The sequence below is a fragment of the Theropithecus gelada genome, chromosome 9 (genome assembly GCF_003255815.1).
Source record: "Theropithecus gelada isolate Dixy chromosome 9, Tgel_1.0, whole genome shotgun sequence".
Taxonomy (NCBI): domain Eukaryota; kingdom Metazoa; phylum Chordata; class Mammalia; order Primates; family Cercopithecidae; genus Theropithecus; species Theropithecus gelada.
The window spans coordinates 36,658,683-36,681,112 of NC_037677.1; the positions used below are offsets into that span (position 1 = coordinate 36,658,683).

At 42.6% G+C, this 22,430-nt stretch overlaps 1 protein-coding gene across 2 annotated transcripts in view; it reads left to right on the forward strand.

The window, feature by feature from the left end:
- CCDC3 (coiled-coil domain containing 3) overlaps nucleotides 1-22,430 on the forward strand; it is a 150,913-nt gene that overhangs the window by 32,127 nt on the left and 96,356 nt on the right. Inside the window, exons 1-2 of one of the 2 annotated variants that reach the window (XM_025397843.1) lie at nucleotides 17,829-18,381; nucleotides 21,048-21,222. In XM_025397843.1, the coding sequence (XP_025253628.1) occupies nucleotides 18,008-18,381; nucleotides 21,048-21,222 (549 nt within the window). In that variant the 5' untranslated portion in view covers nucleotides 17,829-18,007. Of the gene's footprint in view, nucleotides 1-17,828; nucleotides 18,382-21,047; nucleotides 21,223-22,430 lie in introns of those variants that run through there. The other variant, XM_025397844.1, reaches the window with a different exon arrangement.

Consider the following 22,430-nt stretch of genomic DNA (forward strand, 5'->3'; position numbering starts at 1 on the left):
TTTTTTTTTTTTGAGACGGAGTCTCGCTCTGTCACCCAGGCTGGAGTGCAGTGGCCGGATCTCAGCTCACTGCAAGCTCCGCCTCCCGGGTTCACGCCATTCTCCTGCCTCAGCCTCCCGAGTAGCTGGGACTACAGGCGCCCGCCGCCACGCCCGGCTAAGTTTTTTTGTATTTTTAGTAGAGACGGGGTTTCACCGTGTCAGCCAGGATGGTCTCGATCTCCTGACCTCGTGATCCGCCCGTCTCGGCCTCCCAAAGTGCTGGGATTACAGGCTTGAGCCACCGCGCCCGGCCGGCTCAGAGCAATCTTAACCCTTTTAATGTGGTGCTTTCATGGTAAACATAAGAATGCCCAATATCTTCTGTACTTTCTATTCATTTCTGTCTCTCTCCCTTTCCTTCCTTCCTTCCTTCCTTCCTTCCTTCCTTCCTTCCTTCCTTCCTTCCTTCCTTCCTTCCTTCTTTCTTTCTTTCTTTCTTTCTTTCTCTCTCTCTCTCTCTCTTTCTTTCTTTTAGACAGAGTTTTGCTCTTGTCATTTAGGCTGGAGTGCAATGGCATGATCTCAGCTCACTACAAACCTCCGCCTCCCGGGTTCAAGTCATTCTCCTGCCTCAGCCTCCTGAGTAGCTGAGATTACAAGCATTCACCACCTCGCCCGGCTAATTTTTTTTTTTTTTTTTGTATTTTTAGTAGAGACGGGGTTTCGCCATATTGGCCAGGCTGGTCTCGAACTCCTGAACCCAGGTGATCCTCGCATCTCGGCCTCCCAGAGTGCTGGGATTACAGGCATGAGCCACTGCACTCAGCCTTTATTCGTTTTTCAATAGTCCATCATCATGTCCCACCAAGCCGAAAATCCTGTGAGATTGTTCCTCCAGGATAAGAAACTGTTTCTCCAGGAAGTTTTCAACAGGAATTTAATTCCCCCGTGCAGCTAGCAAAAACATGGAACCAGCACATTGAAAACACACAGTGGCCTGTAGGCCAGGAGTCTTTGTAAATTTTCCCATATATCTCATTCTACCAGCTTTTCACATTCCCTGGGCAGATGCTGATGAGGTATCAGACAAGTATGTCAGGGATGAAGCTGGTCCAGTGTGCACAGTTTGTGAACTTACAGTCTCTTGAGAGGGCCCAGCTGTGGGTCTTCCCTTCGGCAGGAAGACTCCCCCTGGCCCCAGGAACTTTGTTCCACTCTTCCACTGTCCATATTTCCACCACGTCCCCAGAGACTTCACTTCCTATGGGAAAGAGGCACTTGTTGACAACATTTCAGGGAAAGCCAGCTTTATGTTTATGATATCCACACATATTCCCTCTCCCAGCCCTCTGGAGCTTATTATTATTTTATTAGTTCATTTCATTCCAAGGACATAGATAGGACAGGAAAGTCAATAAAACCCACCTTGTTCTCTGTTTAGGGTTTGCTCTGCTCTAACCTATAAAGGGAAATTTGGCATTTTAGGGACTCACCTGAGACCCTGGCATGTCTAATCTGAGCCCGGTTAGTTACAAGGACATTTAAATGAAGGTGTTTCAGAGGATGTGGAATAAGATTTTGAAGCCATTCTTTCCCAAGGAAAGGTGATGTCTCCAAAGGCTAGTTTTTTCTTCCTTCCTTATCAGTCACACCAATTTGCGTCCTGATGGATGTCAACGCCAGTGGGATAGAGTCTGTTTTATTCATTGCTGTGGCCCCAGTGCCTGGAATAGTACCCAACACATGGTAGTTGAAAGAAATATATTGAAAGTTATTTGTTGAAATGTAAATGTTGAATGACGAATATTGTCAAATGCTCATGCTGTGCCTAGTATTTCCGTTAGTATCTAAAAATCTACACAAGATGTTGGGAAATTGGTTGGATGGACTTGAAATTTAAAAAAACAGGCATTCCTTTTTTTCTTTTCTTTTTTCTTTTTTTGAGAAGGAGTCTTGCTCTGTCACCCAGGCATGAGTGCAGTGGCAGAGTCTCAGCCCACTGCATCCTCCACCTCCCAGGTTCAAGCAATTCTCCTGCCTCAGCCTCCCAAGTAGCCAGGACTACAGGCACCTGCCACCACGCCTGGCTAATTTTTGTATTTTTAGTAGAGATGAGGTTTCACCATGTTGGCCAGGCTGGTCTCAAACTCCTGACCTCAGGAGATCCGCCCACCTCGGCCTCCCAAAGTGCTAGGATTACAGATGTGAGCCACTGCGCCTGGCCATAAAACAGGCGTTCTTAGAACTTCATCTCACTTACATGAAAAATCAGCTTGTCTCCCTGTTTCCATTTTGCACACTGTTAAAAAGCCTTTGGCTGTGTCTTCCTCATGACTGTAGAGCGAGGACACCAGCACATTGCTTAACAAAGTGCTATGACACCTCCCAAAGAGTAACACATTTGTACTAGGTGCTCTGCAACCTCAGACCTAGCTCATTCTCCTTTTAGAACCACAGATGCTTAAACTGGCAGAGACCATGATGTCTAGAGTTCAGTCCCTTGTTTTTGTCCTCTCCCAATAGAACAGAATTGTCATGGACTTGGCACTGGGTCATTCAGGCTGAATATTAGTCCCCACACTGGATAAATGTGGAAGTATTGCAGACAGTGCTTACATGTGCTAAATCGCCTCTGGAAGACATACCCTGTATTAATGTGCAGGGGAAGAAAAATGCGTATTTTGTCTCAGCAGTTCCGTAGCATTCCTTTTATAGAACCAGATTCCAACAGAGTTTCAACATACAAAGTTATCTCTTAGGAAGGAGGCCCCACTTGAGAGCCAGGGGACCACAGGCAGGGAGTCCTAACCCCAAGTTCCATTCCCAGCCCCTCACACTGCCTGTAGTTCTGTGACCCCGGGGAAGGCATTCAACCTCTGGGACTGCAGCTTCTTTATCTGTGAAATAACATTGGCTTCCTGCCTCCCAAGGATACCAGAAGGAAGAATGAGTTAACATTTACATTGTACATTAGGAACCTCCAAGGAAGGCCCTGAATAAGTAGGAAATATGATATCATAGGAATAATGTCTTTTATTTTTGAGTTGCTTGTCTCTGTTTAGGTTTTCTGGGCCCATTCCTCGTATACAGTATTCAAATATTTTGAAAGTTGTTTTGCTTTTTTTTTTTTTGCTTCACCAAAAAAGTCAGCAAAGGGGAAAAAGAAAATTTTGAGCTCAACTCAGGTGGGATAACTGCATCACAGCTGCTGGGGTTTTTATTTGTTTATTCATTTGTTAACTCTGATGGGAGGGGAATTTTGAGAGGAAGTAACTTGGTTGCCACTGGGAGAAGTATCTGACTTTGGACCATACGTAAACGGTAGCAGATAAGCTCTACTATTGTTTTATTAAATTTTTTTAAAGTTTAACTTTTTGTGGGTACATAGTAGGTGTATATATTTATGGATTACATGAGATATTTTGATATAGGCATGCAGTGTGTAATACTCACATCAGGAAAAATAGGGTATCCATTCTCTCAAGCATTTATCCTTTGTGTTTTGAATAATCCAATTATACTCTTTTAGTTATTCTTAAATGAACAATTCAATTATTTTTGACTACAGTCACCCTGTTTTGCTAGAAAATACTATGTCTTTTTTTATTCTAACTATTTTTTCTACCTATTAACCATCCCCTCTTTCAGCGAACCTAGGCTCTCCTATTGAAGAGCAATGATAGGCACAGATGGAGTGGCCCGAGTTTGGGGTTCGTCGGCATGGGCAGTTCCTGGAGGGTAGAAATTGTGTCACGTCTGTTTCTATCTCTGGAATCTTTCCAGTGTCTGACATACAGCTGCGAACGAGTTTGGGTTGATTTAATGAATGAGTCGATGAGTCTGAATTGCAGCTTTATTCTTTGCCAGCTATGCACCCCCTTTCCTTATCTATAAATTGGGGGTAGTAACACCACCTTTGCAAGGGTGTCGTAAGGGCTGCATGAGTGGAACATGTGGCATCCTCAGCACACTGACACACAATCACAGTAACCGCTGTGATGACTGTTAGCTCTCCCATCGTCAATGCCAGAAGACCCAGGGGAGTGCTATGGCAAGAGCAGGGATGAATTCCCATCTTGGCCTTATTAGATATCAGCTCCCGGAGAGCAATGATCTAGCCCTTTTGGAATTTGATTCCTAATCTGTATAAGAGGCTGATGGAATTTAATCTACTTACCAGCTCAATCTCAAGAATATAGTCCAGTAGGATAGAGGGTCTTATAGGTCCTTCTAAAATCTTTTATTGTAACTACATCAGGCAAATACATAAATCAGATTTATGAAACAAAATGAATGACCATACAGCTACCACTGAAGTCAACCCAGCACCCCAAGAGCCCATCATGGGCTACAGCTCATTTATACTCTTCTTTCACTTAACATTATATCACATGCACGCCATTTAGAATGTTTAAAAATATGTGTGTGGTAAAATATTCAAATATATGAATGTGCTACAATTTATAAATCACTCCCTGTTTGTTGGCAATTTCAGTTGTTCCTACATAACTATATTAAGTTCTTATGAACAAAGATTTGTTTTGTTCTCCTTATATGACTGTTGATTCTTGCACAGTTACCACACTGTTTTAAGCATTGTAGCTGCATAATATACTTTTTAAATATCTGTAAGAAGAAATTACTTATGCCAATCCTCTTTCAAAAAATTCTTAGCTATTTCACTTATTTAGTAAATTTTCTGCTCACGTTTATTTTCTCACTCAAACTTACAAAAGAGTTGCAAGCCCAGTACCAACAAACTGCTATAGGATATGCATCATCTGCAAATACTTTAGTGTGTATTTCCTAAAATCAAAGGCATAGAAATGGCAAATTAGAATTGATATAGTATCATATTTCAGTTCCCATTCAAATCTTGCCACTTGTCCCAATAATGCCATTTATAGCAAAAGGATCTAGTTCAGAATTATGTGTTGCATTAGTCTTTTGCATGTCTCTTTCTCTCCCTCTTTCTTTTCTCTTTTTTTTTTTTTTTTTGAGATGGAGTCTTGCTCTGTCGCCCAGGCTGGAGTGCAGTGGTGCGATCTCAGGTCACTGGAAGCTCCGCCTCCTGGGTTCATGCCATTCTCCTGCCTCAGCCTCTCAAGTAGCTAGGATTACAGGTGCCCACCACCACGCCCGGCTAATTTTTTGTATTTTTAGTAGAGATGGGGTTTCACCATAGCCAGGATGGTCTCGATCTCTTGACCTCATGATCTGCCCGCCTCGGCCTCCCAAAGTGCTGGGACTACAGGCATGAGCCACCATGCCTGGCTTTTCTTTTCTCTTTTGTTTTGTTTTGTTTTGTTTTTTTGAGATAGAGTCCTGCTCTGTCACCCAGGTTGGAGTGCAATGGCGTGATCTCAGCTCAGTGCAATCTCTACCTCCTGGGTTCAAGTGAGTCTCCTGCCTCAGCCTCCTGAGCAGCTGGGATTACAGGTGTGCGCTAGCACGCCTGGCTAATTTTTGTATTTTTTAGTAGAGATGAGGTTTCGCCATGTTGGCCAGGTTGGTCTTGAGCTCCTGACCTCAAGTGATCCACCCACCTCGGCCTCCCAAAGTGCTGGGATTACAGGTGTGAGCCACACACCCGGACATGAATGTCTTTTTCGTCTCCTTCAATCTGGAACAGCTACAGGGTCTTTTATTGATTTTTGTGAACTTGACACTTTCAAAGATTATAGGCTAGTTATTTTGTAGAATGTTCCTCAGTTTGTGTTTATCTGATATTTCCTCATGTTTACATTCACATTTTGCATCATTGGCAGGAGTATCACGAGGTGATGCTGTGTTCTCAGTATGTTTTATCAGCTGGCGCAAGATTCCAGTTTGCTCCATTACCATGATATTTACTTGGATTACCGTGGTGTCTGCCAGGAGTCTCCATCTATAATGTTGTTCTTTTTCTCTTTGTAATAAATAAATATTTATTGGGAGCTATTTGTAACTATGTATATATCTCTAAACTTTTCTAATGATTCATTTCTGTATTTACTACTGTGAATTCATGGTTTTCTATTTTATTCTCTCGGTTATAATTCATTATTAATTTAAATGCATCACTGGGAGCCCCTTTAAGGGTGTGGGTGTGTGTATGTGTGTGTCTGTGTGTGACACTTCCCAGTTATTCTTTCAGCACTCCCTTACTTTTTGGCACAAAATGTTTGTGGCTAATCAGAATTTTCATGTCCACTCATCATCTACTCTCTGAAATCATTGATCTCTCTAAGGAGTCCTGGTTCTTTTTAATGGAGAATGATATTTAGAAACCAAAATCTGGCTGCTAGGTGCTCGCATTGCTTTTGGAATATTATTGCTCCTGGACCTTCTTGGTGGACAGAGCTAGGAAATATGTGTGTGTGTCCCAAAAGTCTTAGTGCAGTTTTAATACTTCTGAAAGTTTTAATAACTTCTGAGGAATAAATGTGATAAATTTACCAAAAAAAATTTGGAAATTATTTATACTCCTATACACTTAGTTTTGTGAATTTTGAATATAAATAGTTTAAGTTTTTATTTAATTTTTTCAGCAGCAATAGAAAAATATTTTTCTTTGTGACAGTTTATTAGAATATTTTAATTTTTAGGTTCATGGTACATGTGAAGGTTTGTTATATAGGTAAACTTGTAACTTGGGGATCTGGGGTACAGATTATTTTGTCACCAGGGTACTAAGCATAGTACTCAACAGTTTGTTTGTTTGTTTGCTTGCTTGTTTTAGACAGAGTCTCACTCTGTCGCCCAGGCTGGAGTGCAGTGGCGGAATCTCAGCTCACTGCAATGTCCGCCTCCTGGGTTGAAGCAATTCTCCTGCCTCAGTCTCCCAAGTAGCTGGGACTACAACAGTTTTTTGTTTTTTGTTTTTTTTTTTAAATGAACTTCTCCCTCCTCCCACCAGCAGTATATAAGCATTCATTCTTTTTTCTCTACAACCTTGCCAGCATCTGTTATATTTTGACTATTTAATAATAGCCATTCAGACTTGTGTGAGATGGTATAATGTTGTGGTTTTGATTTGCATTTCTCTAATGATTAGTGATATTGAGCATTTTTCATATTCTTATTGGCAAGTATGTCTTCTTTTGAAAAATATATGTTCATTTCCTTTGCCCACTTTTTACTGGGGTTCTTTTTTGCTTGTAGGTTTAAAGTTCCTTGTAGATTCTGGATATTAGACCTTTCTTAGACGTATAGTTTGCGAATATTTTCTCCCAATCTGTAGGTTTTCTGTTTACTCTGTTGATAGTTTCCTTTGCTGTGCAGAAGCTCTTTCATTAGGTCTCATTTGTCAATTTTTACTTTTGTTGCAATTACTTTTGGCATGTTCATCATGAAATCTTTGCCAGTTTCTATGTCCAAAATGGCATTTCCCAGGTTATCTTCCAGGGTTTTTATAGTTTTAGGTTTTATATTTAGGTCTTTAATCCATCTTGAGTTGATTTTTGTATATGGTGTAAGAAAGGGGTCCAGTTTCAATCTTCTGCATATTGCTAGCCTGTTATCCCAGCACCAGTTATTGAACAGGGAGTCCTTTTCCCATTGCTTGTTTTTGTCAGCTTTGTCAAAGATCAGATGGTTGCAGGTGTGTGCCTTTATTTCTAGGCTCTCTATTCTGTTCCCTTGGTGTATGTGTCTGTTTTTGTGCCACTACCATGCTGTTTTGATTACTGTAGCCTTATAGTACTGTTTGAAGTTGGGCAATGTGATTCCTCCAGCTGTGTTCTTTTTGCTTAGGATTGCCCTGGCTATTTGGGCCATTTTTTGGTTCCATATACATTTTAGAATAGTTTTTTCCTAGTTATGTGAACAATGTCATTGGTAGTTTGATAAGAATGGCACTAAATCTATAAGTTGCTTTGGGCATTATAGCATGTTATATAGGCATTTTAATGATATTGATTCTTTCTATGAGCATGGAATGTTTTTCCATTTGTTTGTATCATCTCTGATTTTTTTGAGCAGCCATTTTGTAATTCTTATTGTAGAGATCTTTCACCTCCCTGGTTAGCTGTATTCCTAGGTATTGTATTCTTTTTGTGGCAGTTCTGAATGGGATTGTGTTCCTGATTTGGTTCTCAGCTTGAGTGCTATTAGTCTATAGGAATGCTACTGATTTTTGTACATTGATTTTGTATCTTGAAACTTTGCTGAAGTTGCTTATCAGCTCAAGAAGTTTTTGGTGAGAGACTATGAGATTTTCTAGATATAGAATCATGTCTTCTGAAAACAGGGATAGCTTGATTTCTTCTCTTCCTATTTAGATGACTTCTTTGTGACAGGTTTTTTTTTTTTTTTTTTTCTAAGACAGAGTCTCACTCTGTCATTCAGGCTGGAGAGCAGTGGTGCCATCTCAGCTCACTGCAACCTCTGCCTCCCAAGTTCAAGCAATTCTCCTGCCTCAGCCTCCTAAGTAGCTAGGATTACAGGCATGCACCACCGCACCCGGCTAATTTTTGTATTTTTAGTAGAGATGACCATGTTGGCCAGGCTGATCTCAAGCTCCTGACCTCATGATCCACCAGCCTTGGCCTCCCAAAGTGCTGGGATTACAGGCGTGAGCCACTGTGCCCGGCCCTTTGTGACAGTTTTATAGATGAGAATTTCTGAGACCAAATGAATTGGTAGAGGAAATCCACTTGTTTGACTACTCTATCACCTGATTCATCCATGCTTTACTGTGTAGTAATAGTTCATTGCTTTCTATTGATGAGTAGTATTTAATTGTAGGCCACAGTTTATTTATTCATCTACCTGTGGATGGACACTTGGGTTGTTTCCAGTTTGGGACTACTACAAATAAAGCTGCCATGGACATTCATATATGAGTCTTGATATGGGATATGCTTTAATTTTCTCTAGTATATCCCTAGGAGTGGAATGGCTTAATCATATGTTTAACTTTTTAAGCAGCTGTCAAATTGTTTTCCAAAGTGCTTTTACCATTGACATTTCCACCAGCTCCATGAGAGTTCCAGATCCTCCATGTTCTTGACAACACTTGGTATGGTCATTATCTTTAATTTTTGCTATTCTAGTAGGTGTGGAGGAGTATCTCATAATGGTTTTGAGTTTCCCTAGTGACTAATGACTTTGAGCATTTTTTCATGCCCTTATCTGCCATTCTTATCTTCCTTGGTGAAGTGTTTTTTTAAATCTTCTGCCCATTTTTTATATTGGATTGTTTGTTTTCTCATCATTGAGTGTTTTCTGTTTTTTGTTTGTTTGTTTGTTTTTTGTTTTGAAATGGAGTCTTGCTCCGTCACCCAGGCTGGAGAGCAGTGGCATGATCTTGGCTCACTCCAACCTCCACCTCCCAGGTTCACGCGATTCTCTTGCTTCGGCCTCCTGAGTAGCTGGGACTACAGGCACCTGCCATCACACCCTGCTAATTTTTGTATTTTTAGTAGAGGTGGGGTTTCACCATGTTGGCCAGGCTGGGCTCGAACTCCTGACCTCAGGTGATCCAACCACCTCAGCCTCCGAAAGTGCTGGGATTACAGGCGTGAGCCAATGCACCCAGCCTCCTCATTGAGTTTTGAGAGTTCTTTGTGTATTTTGAATATGTATCCTTTATCAGATATATGATCTGTAACTATTCTCCTCCGGTCTATGGCTTGATATTTAATTCTTTCATTAGGCATTTTGATGATGTCTAAGTTTTGTCTAACTCAAGTTAGCAGAGGTTCCCTCCTAGATGTTTTATAGTTTTAGGTTTTATATTTTGGGTTAATTTTTGTGTACAGTGCTAGGTATAGGCCGAAATATTTTTCCCCCAATGTTCTAGGACCACTTGTTTAAAAGGTCATTCTTTTTCCAGTCAATTTCCAATGAATTATCTCTGCAGCTTTTTAAATAATCAGTTCTCCATACATTTATGGGTTTATTTCTGGACTACATTCTGTTCCTTTGACATAGGTATTTGTGTTTGCACCAAATCACACTTTATTGCTTACTATAGCTTTATAGTAGGTCTTGAAATCAGGTGATGTTAGCCTTCTGATTTTGGTCTTTATTTTCTAAGTTGTTTTTGGCTATTCTGAGTTCTCTATATTCCGTATGGAATTTTGACTATGCTTATCAATTTTTATCAAAAAGTCCACTGGGATTTCTATTGAGCTTGCATTTAATTTGTAGATCAGTTTGGCTAGAATGAACATCTTAACAATATTGAGTCTCCCAACCTATGAAAAAAGTATATAACCCCATTTTCAAAATATTCTTCAATTTCTCTCAATAATGTTTTATAGTTCTCAATGTATAAGCCTTTTACATATTTTATGAGATTTATTTCTAAGTATTTCAAATATTTTGATGCCATTGTGAATGGTATTATTTTTTTAAATGTCAATTTCCAATTGTTGTTAGTACAGAGAATATGATTGGCTTTTGTATATTGATCTTGTATTCTACTTGTTAAACTTGCTTATGAGTTCTAGTAGCTTTTTTGTAGATTCATTTGCATTTTCTAGACAGATGATCATGTCATGGGTAAATAGAGTTTTACATCTTTTTTTTTTCAATTTGGATGCTTTTTATTTTATTTTATGGAATTATTGCACTGGCTAGAACTTCCAGTACTATGTTGAGTAGACACGATGAAACTGAACATCCTTGTCTTGTTCCTGATCTTAAGAGAAAGCTCTCAGTCTTTCACACTAAGTGTAAGGTTAGTAGTAGACTGCACAGATGCTTTTTATCAGGTTCAGAAAGTTCCCTTCTATTTCTAACTTACTGGGTTTTATCAAGAATTCTCTTTTTGTAAGCATATAACATATATTGCTAAGACTTGTAGGACAGACAAAAGTGTATATCCACACACAAATTCACATGCAACTATATTGATTTCTATATCTATTATTAAAATCTATGAATTCATGTTTCAGCACCACAGGATCCATTCTAGTTTTCTTCGTTCCCATATATGTAACTCCCTTTTTTGATAGTGAGAAACTGGTTTCCATCCTCCTTAATAGATTTGCTTATTTGATCAACCTCTTGTGTGTAACTATTCTCCTATCACTACTCCCATCCCATAGCTCACACCATGTCTTCCACATCACACTTGGAGTCTGGCATTCACTGCACTGCTGCTGCCTTCCCCAACGTGGACATCCTCATTACCCTGCTTGGCCTCTGACTCCCTGGCTTGGGCTGCCCTTCTGCATGGACACTCATCTCACCCTAACCATGCTCTGATTCTCTGAACAGGGTCATGCCCTTTCACATGGGAGTCCCCTGTACTTGCTCATGCACTGACATCCTTGTGGATGTTACCCCTGTTGGCTTCTGAAACCCATGTTGGGCTGCATGTCTAGGAGGCCCCTCTTTGCCTAGACACTGAGTCTCTGCAAAGGCTGCCCTCTCACATGGTCAACCCCATGACAGGGTACCCTGACAGTACCCCCACGACAGGCTCTTCCTATGCAGGGACTCTCCTTAACCCTTCTTGGGCTCTGACATCCTGTAGTGGGCCACTCCCCTGCATTGATGCCCTCCTCACCCTCTGTGGCTCATACCTGCAGTGGGAAGCCCCAGACAGAAGCTCCTCCTATCTTGCATGTCTCTTCCATCTCTTATCCTGCCCAGCTTGGAGACCTAACTTGCTTGGCCCCGGCTAAAGACTTTTAGAGCTGAGTTTTTCAGGAAGAGATAGGAAGAAAAGAAGAAAGAGGAAAAACTCATTTATTTTTCATGACTAACTTGGAACATTTTTTACATAACTAAAAATTTTTCCACTATTTTGTATTGGGATTTTAAAAAATTATTTTAGGAAGAAAGGACATATTTAACAGTACTTAGTCTATCTTCAAGAGGGTGTACCTCCATTATTGCTTCAAAAGTGTCTTTTATAAGGCAATTGTAGTCATAATTAAGTTCAACTAGTGGTATAACGAAGGTAAAAGCTCAGCATGTCCCGGGAGACAGGTACACACTATGATCCAGGAGGAAAGACTCCAGACACTAAAGAAATTTCAAGACTGCCTAAATATATATATCAGTAGACTCCAGGCAGAACTAAAGTGGGCAGAATACAATACTAGTTTTGGCAAAATTTATTGTTTTGACGCATTTGAGAGTACAAATTTAATATACTTCTAGAGGTGACTCTAACAGCTTACTTGATTGGTTGACTAAAATTTGAAGGAATTCAGTGGTGGCCTCTATTCAGTGAGGCTGAGATGCCAGAGCTTTCCTGAAACAATGTAGAGGGGGGAATCCGAAGGCTTAGGGAGTTAGGAGGGTTGAACTGAATGCTCGATGTGTGACCTGCACAGCCACCTGCCAACCACATTCCGCAAGATGACCCAGAGTTATCTCCTTCATGATGGTGATGAGAAATATTAATTATCATTACATATTTAATTAATTATTAATTAATTATAATAATAAAAATTCATTATTATTAATGAAGGGAGTAGCGCATCCTTGAACATCTCTGTGGTTTCTTCTCTTTCTAGAAAAGTTATGACTCTAGTACAGAATGATGCCATTGAAAAGGGTTCCCAGATTTCAAAGGAATGATGGAATTCTAAAGTAGCAGGGGTCAGGCGGCAGCACTTAACTGCCAAAGGGAAGGTAAGTACCTCTACCATAAAGGTTAGTGGGGGCATACAAGTAATCAGAATGTTTTGATTGGCAGAGATCTTTGACAGTGGATAGTTGATCATGATGTCTCTTGAAAGTAAATATGTGGGCAGCCTGCTAGTGCAGTGCTTGATCTATGTAACAGCAAAAACTCTGGTAGCGGAAAACCTGACTTGAATTCCCACACACAGGAACTGAAGCCCCTTACCCAGCTTTTAGACATAAGTAAATGTATAGACACAGAGCCTTTTGACTGAAAGGTACACCAGGTGCCCTTGAGGAAGGACCCTGCACCACTGCCACGTGCACACACCATAAATCCTCCTCTAAGACTTCTCCAAAGGGACCAAAGTTGACAACTGACAAACCCCCACATTTTCTCTCTGACCCATGAGTGATGGCTTTTATTGTTGGAAGGGCTAAACAGAAGCTCCTAGAACTGTCATTTCTACCAAGAGAATAAATCAGAAGCAATATTGCATCCCTGAGGGGATTGCAAAAATCCATGCTATCATCAAAGACTTGAAAGAAGTGGCGATAATTATCACATCTCCACTGAATTCATCAGTTGGTCTGTGCACAACTCACACGGGTCTTAAAGAGTGAGTGAGGACTACTATGAACTTAATGAGGTGGTAACTAAAATTCCAGCTGCTGTCCTAGATGTAGTATCTTTCCTGGGGCAAATTGATATGTCTTCCAGCATTTGCTTTGTAGCTACTGACCTGCCTTTTTCTCCTCACTGATTTGCAAGGATTGCCAGCAACAGTTTGCATTTACCTGTCAGGGCTAACAGTATACTTTCAGTTTTGCCTCAGGCTATGTCAGTTCTCCTGCTCTTTATCACATTTATTCTGTGGAGATTTTGATTGTCTTGACATTCCACAAAACATCACATTGGATTACCTCATGGATGACATTATGATGAATGGATCTGATGTTCACAAAACACCATATACTTTAGAGGCCTTGGTAAGATATAAGGTGGGAGATAGGCCCCACAAAAATTCAGGGGCCTGCCACCTCAGCATAGTTTCTGGGGGCTCAATTGTCACTCCTCCAAGGCAAAAGGAAAGTTGCTGGTCCTTGAGTGACCTACAATGGGAAAAGAGGAAAAATATGTGTTCAGCCTTTTTGTATTTAGGAGGGAACATATGCCACATGTAAATGTGCTTTTTAGATTCATCTATAGAGTTATCTGTAAGGCTGCCAGTTTCAAGTGGTATTGAGCAAGTTCTGAGAAGTCTCTGCAGCAAGTTCAGGCTGTGTACAAGCCATTGTATCACTTGAGCCTTATTATCTAGAAGGTCCAGTGATAAAGTACTTATGACAAATGGGAATGTTGTATGGAGTCTTTAGCAAGCACCAAAAGGAAAATGACAGCACCAAACTCTAGGGTTTTAGTGCACATCTATGCCTTATTCTGGATATGGCTGTTTGCCTTTTGAAAAATAGCATCCCCCTTGCTATTAGGCCTTGGAAGAGATTGAATGCCTAACCATGGTATGCTGGGTGATTATGTAATATGAACTTCTCATCATGAACTGGGTGTTGCATGACCTTCCTAGACATAAGGCCATGTGTGCACAGCAGCAATCTACCATCAAATGGAAATGGTATCCAAGAGAGTGGGGTTGGGCAGGTCCAGATGGTACAAGCAAGTTGCATGGGCAAGTGGCTTAGATTCCTTTGACTCTGAAGGTATGTTGCCTCTTCCATTCATATGGTTTATAGCCTCTTGAAGATACTCCAGTTGAATGAGGAAGAACTAACAAGACTGGTTTACAGATTTTTCTGTATTACACACAGATATTACTCAGTTTCACTCAGGGGTGATCCTGAAGGACACTGGTGAAGAAAATTTCTCCCAGTGGATATAACTTTGAGCAGCAGATTTCATTGTATGCTATGTCTAGACTGAGAGATGGTAGTACACATGGACACTGATTCGTGGGCGATTGCTAGTGGTTTGGTTGGATGGTTAGGGACTTGAAAGAAATAGGATCAGAATATTGATGACAAGGACATCTTGGGAAGAGGTGAATGAATGGACATCTCATAACGGTTACCAACTGTGAAGATATTTGTGACCCATGTGAATGACGACCAAAGTGCATTCACTGAAAGGGAAGTTCTTAGTGATTAGGTGGGAAATTGATGTACTCAGTGGATGTCTGTCAGTCTCTTTTCTTGCCCACTCTAGTGCTTACTCAATGAGCCCATAAACAGAGTGGCCATAGTGGTAGAAACAGAGGGTATTCATTGCCTGAACAATGTGGACTTCCTCTTACCACGGCTGGCCTGGCTGACACTACTGCTGAGAGCCTCATATGTCAACAATAGAGGCCAGCATGGATCCCCTAATATGGCACCATTCATCTGGGGAACTAGTCAGCCACCTGGTGGCAGGTTGATTCCATCGGACCTTTTCCATCTTGGGGTGGGGGGTGGGGGTCAGAGATTTGTCCTCACTCACATTCTGGACATGGATATGCCTTCCTTGCAATAATGCTTCTGCCAGTAGCACCATCTATGGACTCACTGGGCACCTTATCCACTATCATGGAATTTCCCATAATGATGTTTCTGATCAATGATTCCCATAGCATTGCTTCTTCCACAGCAGTGAAGTGCAGCAGTGGTCTCAAGGCCATAGAATTAACTGGTTTTACCACATGTCCCATCACCTGGAAGAAACTGGACAAATTCTGAAAGGTGTAACAGCTTAGTGAAGACTTAATTATAGCATCAGTTGGGAGTCACCACGCTGAAATGATGGAGTCCATCTCAAAGTGTACTTACTGTGTGTGCTTTGAAACAGAACATATGTGGTACTATCCACCCCACAGCCAGGACACACGGGTCTTGGAATCAAGAGATGGAAGTGGCTCATGTCACTATTAAACCCAATAATTCACTCCCAGAGGGTTTATTTCCCCTCCTGGCTACCTTGAGCTCAGCTTGTTTGGAAGTCTTGGTCCCCAGAGGGGAACTGCTCACTAGGGTACGCTGCAGTGGCTCGATCAGGAAGAGAAACCGAATCAGCGAGGCACGCTGCCAGATCTTACAGAGGAGAAAAGCATGACCCATGTGTCTGCTGAATCCACGAGGACGATTTCTTGCAGGTACTCACTTCTGCAAAATACATTGTGGCAAGTACTGGAAGAGTTTTGATTCTGTCAAGTTTATACAAGAAGAGAAAAAACAGCCATGTTTGCTGATTTTTATTTATTTGTTCACCTATGTGGAAAGAAAAGACAGGGCCTTACAGTCTTTTAGGGGTAGACAAATCTTTTCCAGGTCTTCAAGGCACTTGAAGATGCAATTAATAAAAACTTTCTTACTATCTTATCTACATAAGTTATAGTATAGGACTAAAATAGAGCAGGGATTCTGGGTGATACAAAATGAATGTTAGGTCAGTTGCACACTCTTTGAGCCATGGTTGGTGATTCTGCTAAGGTTTTTATCTTGATTTGCTCTGTGTATATTCTGGTTAAAGGGCCGACCTGTGTCTTTAGAGCATTTCCTATATTTGGCCCTATTCTAGTGTTGTGTTAAGTACATGGACTCTGGAGTCCAAATGCTGGGGGCTTAATCCTGGCTTGGTCATCTTGTAGCTTTGTGATCTTTGGTGTCAATTAACCTCCCTGTGCCTGTTTCCTTATCTGTAAAATGAGGATAATAGTTATATCTACTTCAGAATGTTGTTTGGAGAATTAATTAAAATGACATATGTACAGTCCTTACAACAGTACTTGGCCCATGGTCAACAATGACTAAAGTTTAGCAATTCTTATTATAACTTGGCAATGTGTGCTGTGAGTCTGCCTGCCCGGAATATAAACCATTTGGGATCCCTGCTCTCTTTCTCTAGCAAACCTGCAGAACACCTGCTAAACAGCTCATATAGACTGAATAGTGTCTCCCTCCCACCTCCAAATTCATATGTTGAAGTGCTAACTCCCTAATGTGACTGTATTTGGAAATAGGGTCTTCAGGCAGGTAATTAAATGAGGATGTAAGGGTGGGGTGATAACCCGATAGGACTGGTGACCTTGTTAGAAGAGGAGGAGACCAGGGCTCACTTTTTCTCCATCAGACACAGAGAGAAGGCCACGTGAGGACACAGTGAGAAGGTGGCCGTCTGTAAGCCAGGAAGAGAGGCCTCACCAGTAACCAACCCTGGCACTTTAATCTTGGACTTCCTGCCTCCAGAACTCTGAGAAATTAAGGTCTGTTATTTAAGCCACCAGTCTAGAGTATTTTACTATGGCAGCTCTGGGAGACTAATAGCATTATGAAATTGCATAATTTAAATATTCAGGCTGGATGTGGTGGCTCACGCCTGAAATCTCAGCATTTTGGGAGGCTGAGGTGGGAGGATCGATTGAGCCCAGAAGTTTGAGACCAGCCTGAGCAACATAGCCTGTCTCTACTGAAGAAAAAAAAATCATCTGGGGTGGCGGTGTGCCTGTATTCCCTGCTACTTGGGAGACTGACCTGGGAGGATCCCCTGAGCCCAGGGGAGGTCGAGGCTGCAGTGAGCCCTGATCAAGTCACTACTCCAGCCTGGGTGACAGATGGAGACTTTGTCTCAAGAAAAAACAACAAAACCAGAAACCTGTTGCATTTAGAGATAAAGATGGAACTGTGGAGTTTGAGTATCCTCAAAATCACTCACTGATGTGAAAAGGTGTTTGGAATCTACTTCTGAATGTATTTCTCGGGTGTACAGTGTTGAGAAAATGGAAGCAGGGATTATGGAAACCATCTAGTTTTAAGAAAATCAGGGCCAAATGATTGCTTTTTGGAATCTTTTATCAAAGCTTTTCTAAGATCTTCATTAAATAATAAGCAAATCTGAAAGAGCACGAGATCTAAAAAACCTTTTCAGCCCACACTGAATTTCCTAGTTAATCTCTGGGAAGATAAAGTCAGATTTGGTTTCTACATATTTTCACTCTGAAATGCAGAGAAAATGTAAAAACTTAGTAATCGTGCAAATTAAGAGTCATTCTTTTATGAATGCCTTGCGTTTACAAACAGGCTTTACGCCTCGCAAACTCAGACCCCTTCCATAGTGGGGCGCCAGGAGAGGGCTGGGCCGCTGTCCCCAAGTCAGGGCTAGCTGGATCCCGGCGTCCCCGCGTTCTCCGAGTCCCTGGTCCCCGCCCCAGCCAGCGCCGGGACCCGCCCGAGTCCCCGCCCCAGCCGCAGGGGGCAGGGCGGGAGGCGGGCGCCCGGCGCGTCCTGTCCCCCGGACCCTTTTAAAGCGTGGCGCGCCAGGGCCGGGCATGCCGAGCCCCGCGGCGGAGACAGCGGTGCGCCCAGCTCCCGGGAGCGGCCCTAGCAGCCGAGCGCCCAGGGCTGCCCTTCCCGGGCCGGCGGGCTCCCCGGGCTCCCCGCCGCCGCCCCGTGCGCCCCGGGAGGGCCCGGCATGCTGCGCCAGCTGCTGCTCGCCGCGCTCTGCCTGGCGGGTCCCCCAGCGCCAGCGCGCGCCTGCCAGCTGCCCTCCGAGTGGAGGCCCCTGAGCGAGGGCTGCCGCGCCGAGCTGGCCGAGACCATTGTGTACGCCAGGGTGCTGGCGCTGCACCCCGAGGCGCCCGGCCTCTACAACCACCTGCCCTGGCAGTACCACGCCGGCCAGGGGGGCCTCTTCTACTCGGCCGAGGTCGAGATGCTGTGCGACCAGGCGTGGGGCAGCATGCTGGAGGTGCCCGCCGGCTCCAGGCTCAACCTCACCGGCCTGGGCTACTTCTCGTGCCACTCCCACACCGTGGTCCAGGACTACTCCTATTTCTTCTTCCTCAGGTGAGCCCGGCGGCGCCGCCACCTCTCTCTCTCTTTGCATCACCTCCCGAGGTCGCCGTTACCTGGAGCCAGGCCGGTAACTCCCAGGGCAGCCTGTCGGTGCCAAATGAGAATGCCCGTGGGGCGCCTACCCCTTGCCTCCTTGGATCTCTCTTGCTCCGTCTGACGTCTCTACAGACACCCTGGCTACCCCTGGTAAAGGCGGTTTAAAAGACAGGGAGGCTTTCTGTGCCTTGTACACAGAAGAGCATTGCGGGCAAAAGCTCAAAGCGCTCTCCAGCAGTCCCTTTGACTCGGATCTTTAAACTGGCCTCAGTGGGAGTAGATTGGGACGGTGAGAAGAACAATCTTTGAAATCAGTCTGTGGCTGGCATTTTTGGCTCTGTCTTTCCTAATAGTGATTCTGAGCCCATTTCTTGACACCTTCTCAAGAACTTCCATAGCCTCACCTGTGTAAAGTGAGAGGCAGGGCTGGTTGAGCGAAAAACGTAACTCATGCAAAGCACCTGATGCAGGTTAGAGGTTGACCAGCTGTCCACTCTCCCCTCTTCCCCACTTGCTCAAATGCGAAGACGTGATGGTGTGGAATATAGCCCAGGATTGCTTCATTATCTCGTATCAGCTGCCAGGTTATTTGAAATAGCAAAGGTTTATTGGGGGTAGCGGGTTCTGCTGCAGGTAAAATCCTGGGTAGCAATGCTTTGAGGGGTGGAGAGGTCAATCAGGCAGGAGATCCTCTCTGATTCTAGACCACTGGAATCCTCTGAAGTTCCATGAACATTGGCCTGTGGTCAAGATGGAATGCATCTGCCTAAGAACTCAGTCAATTCTCATTGACTACTGAATTCTTCTGAAATTTGAGTAGACAGCACCAGGTAGAACCTAAATTCTTTGATTGGCTTCAATTGAATTTGGAGAGAGATATAAAACAACTGAGAAAAACATCAGAATGGAATCTAACCTATCTATCAAGATAGAGAATTAATCCACTGTTGTGGTGATCAGTGGTAGTTCCAGTTTTGCCAGTCTGGGAAGTAGCACTAAGGATATTTGGAATGAGGCTGATGTCGGTCTGCAGATTCACTTTTAGCTCACATTTCTCTGAGAAAGAAAACAGTTCTACAAAGTGGTGTTTGTAAGTGCATGGCAACACATGTTTTCCATATTGAAGCCAGAATATCTAAGTTTAAAAAACATGTCTTGCTTTGTGTTGGCTTGAGTGGTTCAGCTAGATTAAGTTTTTTTCTCTCTATATATATTTCCAGAGAAGTGTAGTTTCTAAATAAAGCTAGTGGGGCTGAGAGAGTGCCCTTCTTGATACAGAGAAACTTAGAGTTTCATGTTTTTAATTAGGAAAAATACTGAGATACCATCTATAAAACTATTCAAAACCAGAACTCTGTTCTCCAAAGAAAAAAGAGCCCAAGTATTTGAACAGACTTTTTAAAGAAATTTTTATCATGAAATACAATTCGTCCAGTGGTTCCGTGGTGCTCAGCCAATTCTCATCTTTTTTACTCTACCATGTTTACAAAAGTTAGGAAAGAAATACAAAGTCAGACAGTAGTCTGACATTCTCATTTCACAGGACTGTCTTGGTGTTAACAACTACATACAAATCATTCCTCCTCTGTTATTCTGGGACCTACTGAGAGGAGACTGGACCTCTGGTCACTGTCAGGGGTGAGGGTGGCAGTGGAGACTTGCTGGTGAGCCATACATGTTGTTTTTTTTAGACTGGAGTGTAACTTTCATCTCTTTCTTTTTGTGACTTTTTAAAGAATCATTCTAATTGATTTATGCTAGGCCTTTAAATATGTTCACTAATATGTATACTGCATTTACTTTGTACCAAGTGCTTCATTTACTTAGTTTTTGATGCAATGCTTATGACATCATCAAAAAAGTAGGTGCTATATATATATATATTCCTTTTTTTTTTTTTGAGATGGCATCTCACTCTTGTCGCCCAGGCTGAAGTGCAATGGTGCAATCTCTGCTCACTGCAACCTCCACCTCCCAGGTTCAAGTGATTCTTCTGCCTCAGCCTGCTGAGTAACTGGGATTACAACAGTGTGCCACCATGCCCAGCTAATTTTTGTATTTTTAGTAGAGACAGGGTTTCACCATGTTGGCCAGGCTTGTCTCGAACTCCTTACCTCAGGTGATCCAAAATGCTGGATTGGCCTCCCAAAATGCTGGGGTTACAGGCATGAGCCACCGCACCTAGCCAGTACTATATTCTTTTTGCAGATTAGAATCCTGAGGCTTAGAGGAGTTAAGACATTTGTTTCATGTCAAATAGAAGATAAACAGCAAAGACAGAACATAGGTCATTACAGCTGGCCTTTTTTTCACCAGGAAATCAGGAACCCTCTTTGAGAAGGAAGGACTTGGAAGACAACACAAATAGACAAACAGGCACCATATGCATACTTTTATCCATACTTTGCTCAAACTCGTCTTTTTGAAAACCTTAAGGATAGACTGATGTAGTGTGAGACAAAGAAATAATTAGAAGTAGTAACTCCTCTAATGAGAGCCACGCCAGACATTGAAGTGAAACTGGCAAGCCCATCGCAGTTGTCTGTGACTCTTGATTGAAGTTGGTACACCCTTGGCCGTCGAGTCTACATGTCTGCCTTTTTTTCCCTCTTCTCCATTAGGATGGATGAAAATTATAACCTCTTGCCTCACGGAGTCAATTTCCAAGATGCCATCTTCCCGGACACTCAAGAGAACAGAAGGATGTTTTCTAGCCTTTTCCAGTTTTCAAACTGTTCCCAAGGGCAGCAGCTGGCGACTTTCTCCAGTGACTGGGAAATCCAGGAAGACAATAGGGTAAGAATCGGCTAAATCCTGTGCCACAGCAAAACAATAGTGTAGCTATACCTTGTGTGAATTTTGTGACCAAAGGAGTCAAGAATACTCTTCCAAAAGCCCAGACCAGAGAGCATTATTATATACCCTCTCTCTCTCCTACTATCCCTCCTTGCCTCCCAGCTGTTAAAAAGACCATTCATAAACTTTGGATCCCTGAAACTTTACTGTTGGATAAGGAATTCTTCCCAAAGTATGAGAACAGGATGAGATGAAGATTGGCATGCTGAGCCTTAGTTTCCTCTTCTGCAGACCGGGGACAATAGTAGTGTCTATATCAGGCCTGTCCAACCTGCAGCCCAGGACAGTTTGAATGTGACCCAACACAAATTTGTAAACTTTCTTAGAACATTACGAGATTTTTTTGCAATTTTTTTTTTTTTGCTTATCAGCTATCATTAGTGTTAGTGTATTTTGTGTGTGACCCAAGACAATTCTTCCAATGGGGCCCGGGGAAGCCAAAAGATTGGACACCCCGATCTATGTCAGAGGGCTAATGCAATATGATTTAAATGTGTAAAAACTATAATTATGTAAATCCGTTAGCGTAATGCTCGAAAGAGTAAGTGCTCAGTGCCTGTGAGCTGTTACGACTGTTCCTGACTGTGTGATTGTTATCGACAGCGTAGGGCTCTAAGGAATTGTCTCAGAGGAAAGGAAAAGTGCTGAGGGAAATGAAATGAAATTGCTATCACAGCTACCACTCCTGTGATTCTTAACCGTAGTTGGTAAGACATAGAGGTGCAGGATGCCCAAGGTGGTTGCAAAATGTAAGGGTCGGGATCTTAAGGGTTGGGATCATTTTGGGAATGAAAATATAAGAGTCTTCTGCTCTGGGCCAAATGCCAGAGTTGGAGGAAAATTTTGATGATCATCACTCTTCCGAAGCAATGGCATTGCCACAACCAAGTTGGGGTGATAGTGGGGGGCAGGCCAGTCTAGGCCTCTGGGGCAGTGACCCATCTCTTCCAGTCCCCCTGATGGAAGACATTTTTAGGGTAATGTGACATACTGCTGGAGAGAGTTCTGATGTGGGTATCACATGGAATAAGGCCTTTTTTTTTTTTTTTTTTTTTGCATTAATGAACCCATTTGCACATGTTAAGAAACTCCCTTCTTTCTACCCATCAAGAAAAGTCTGAGGGAAGTGTCTTTCTCTTGTCTGATGG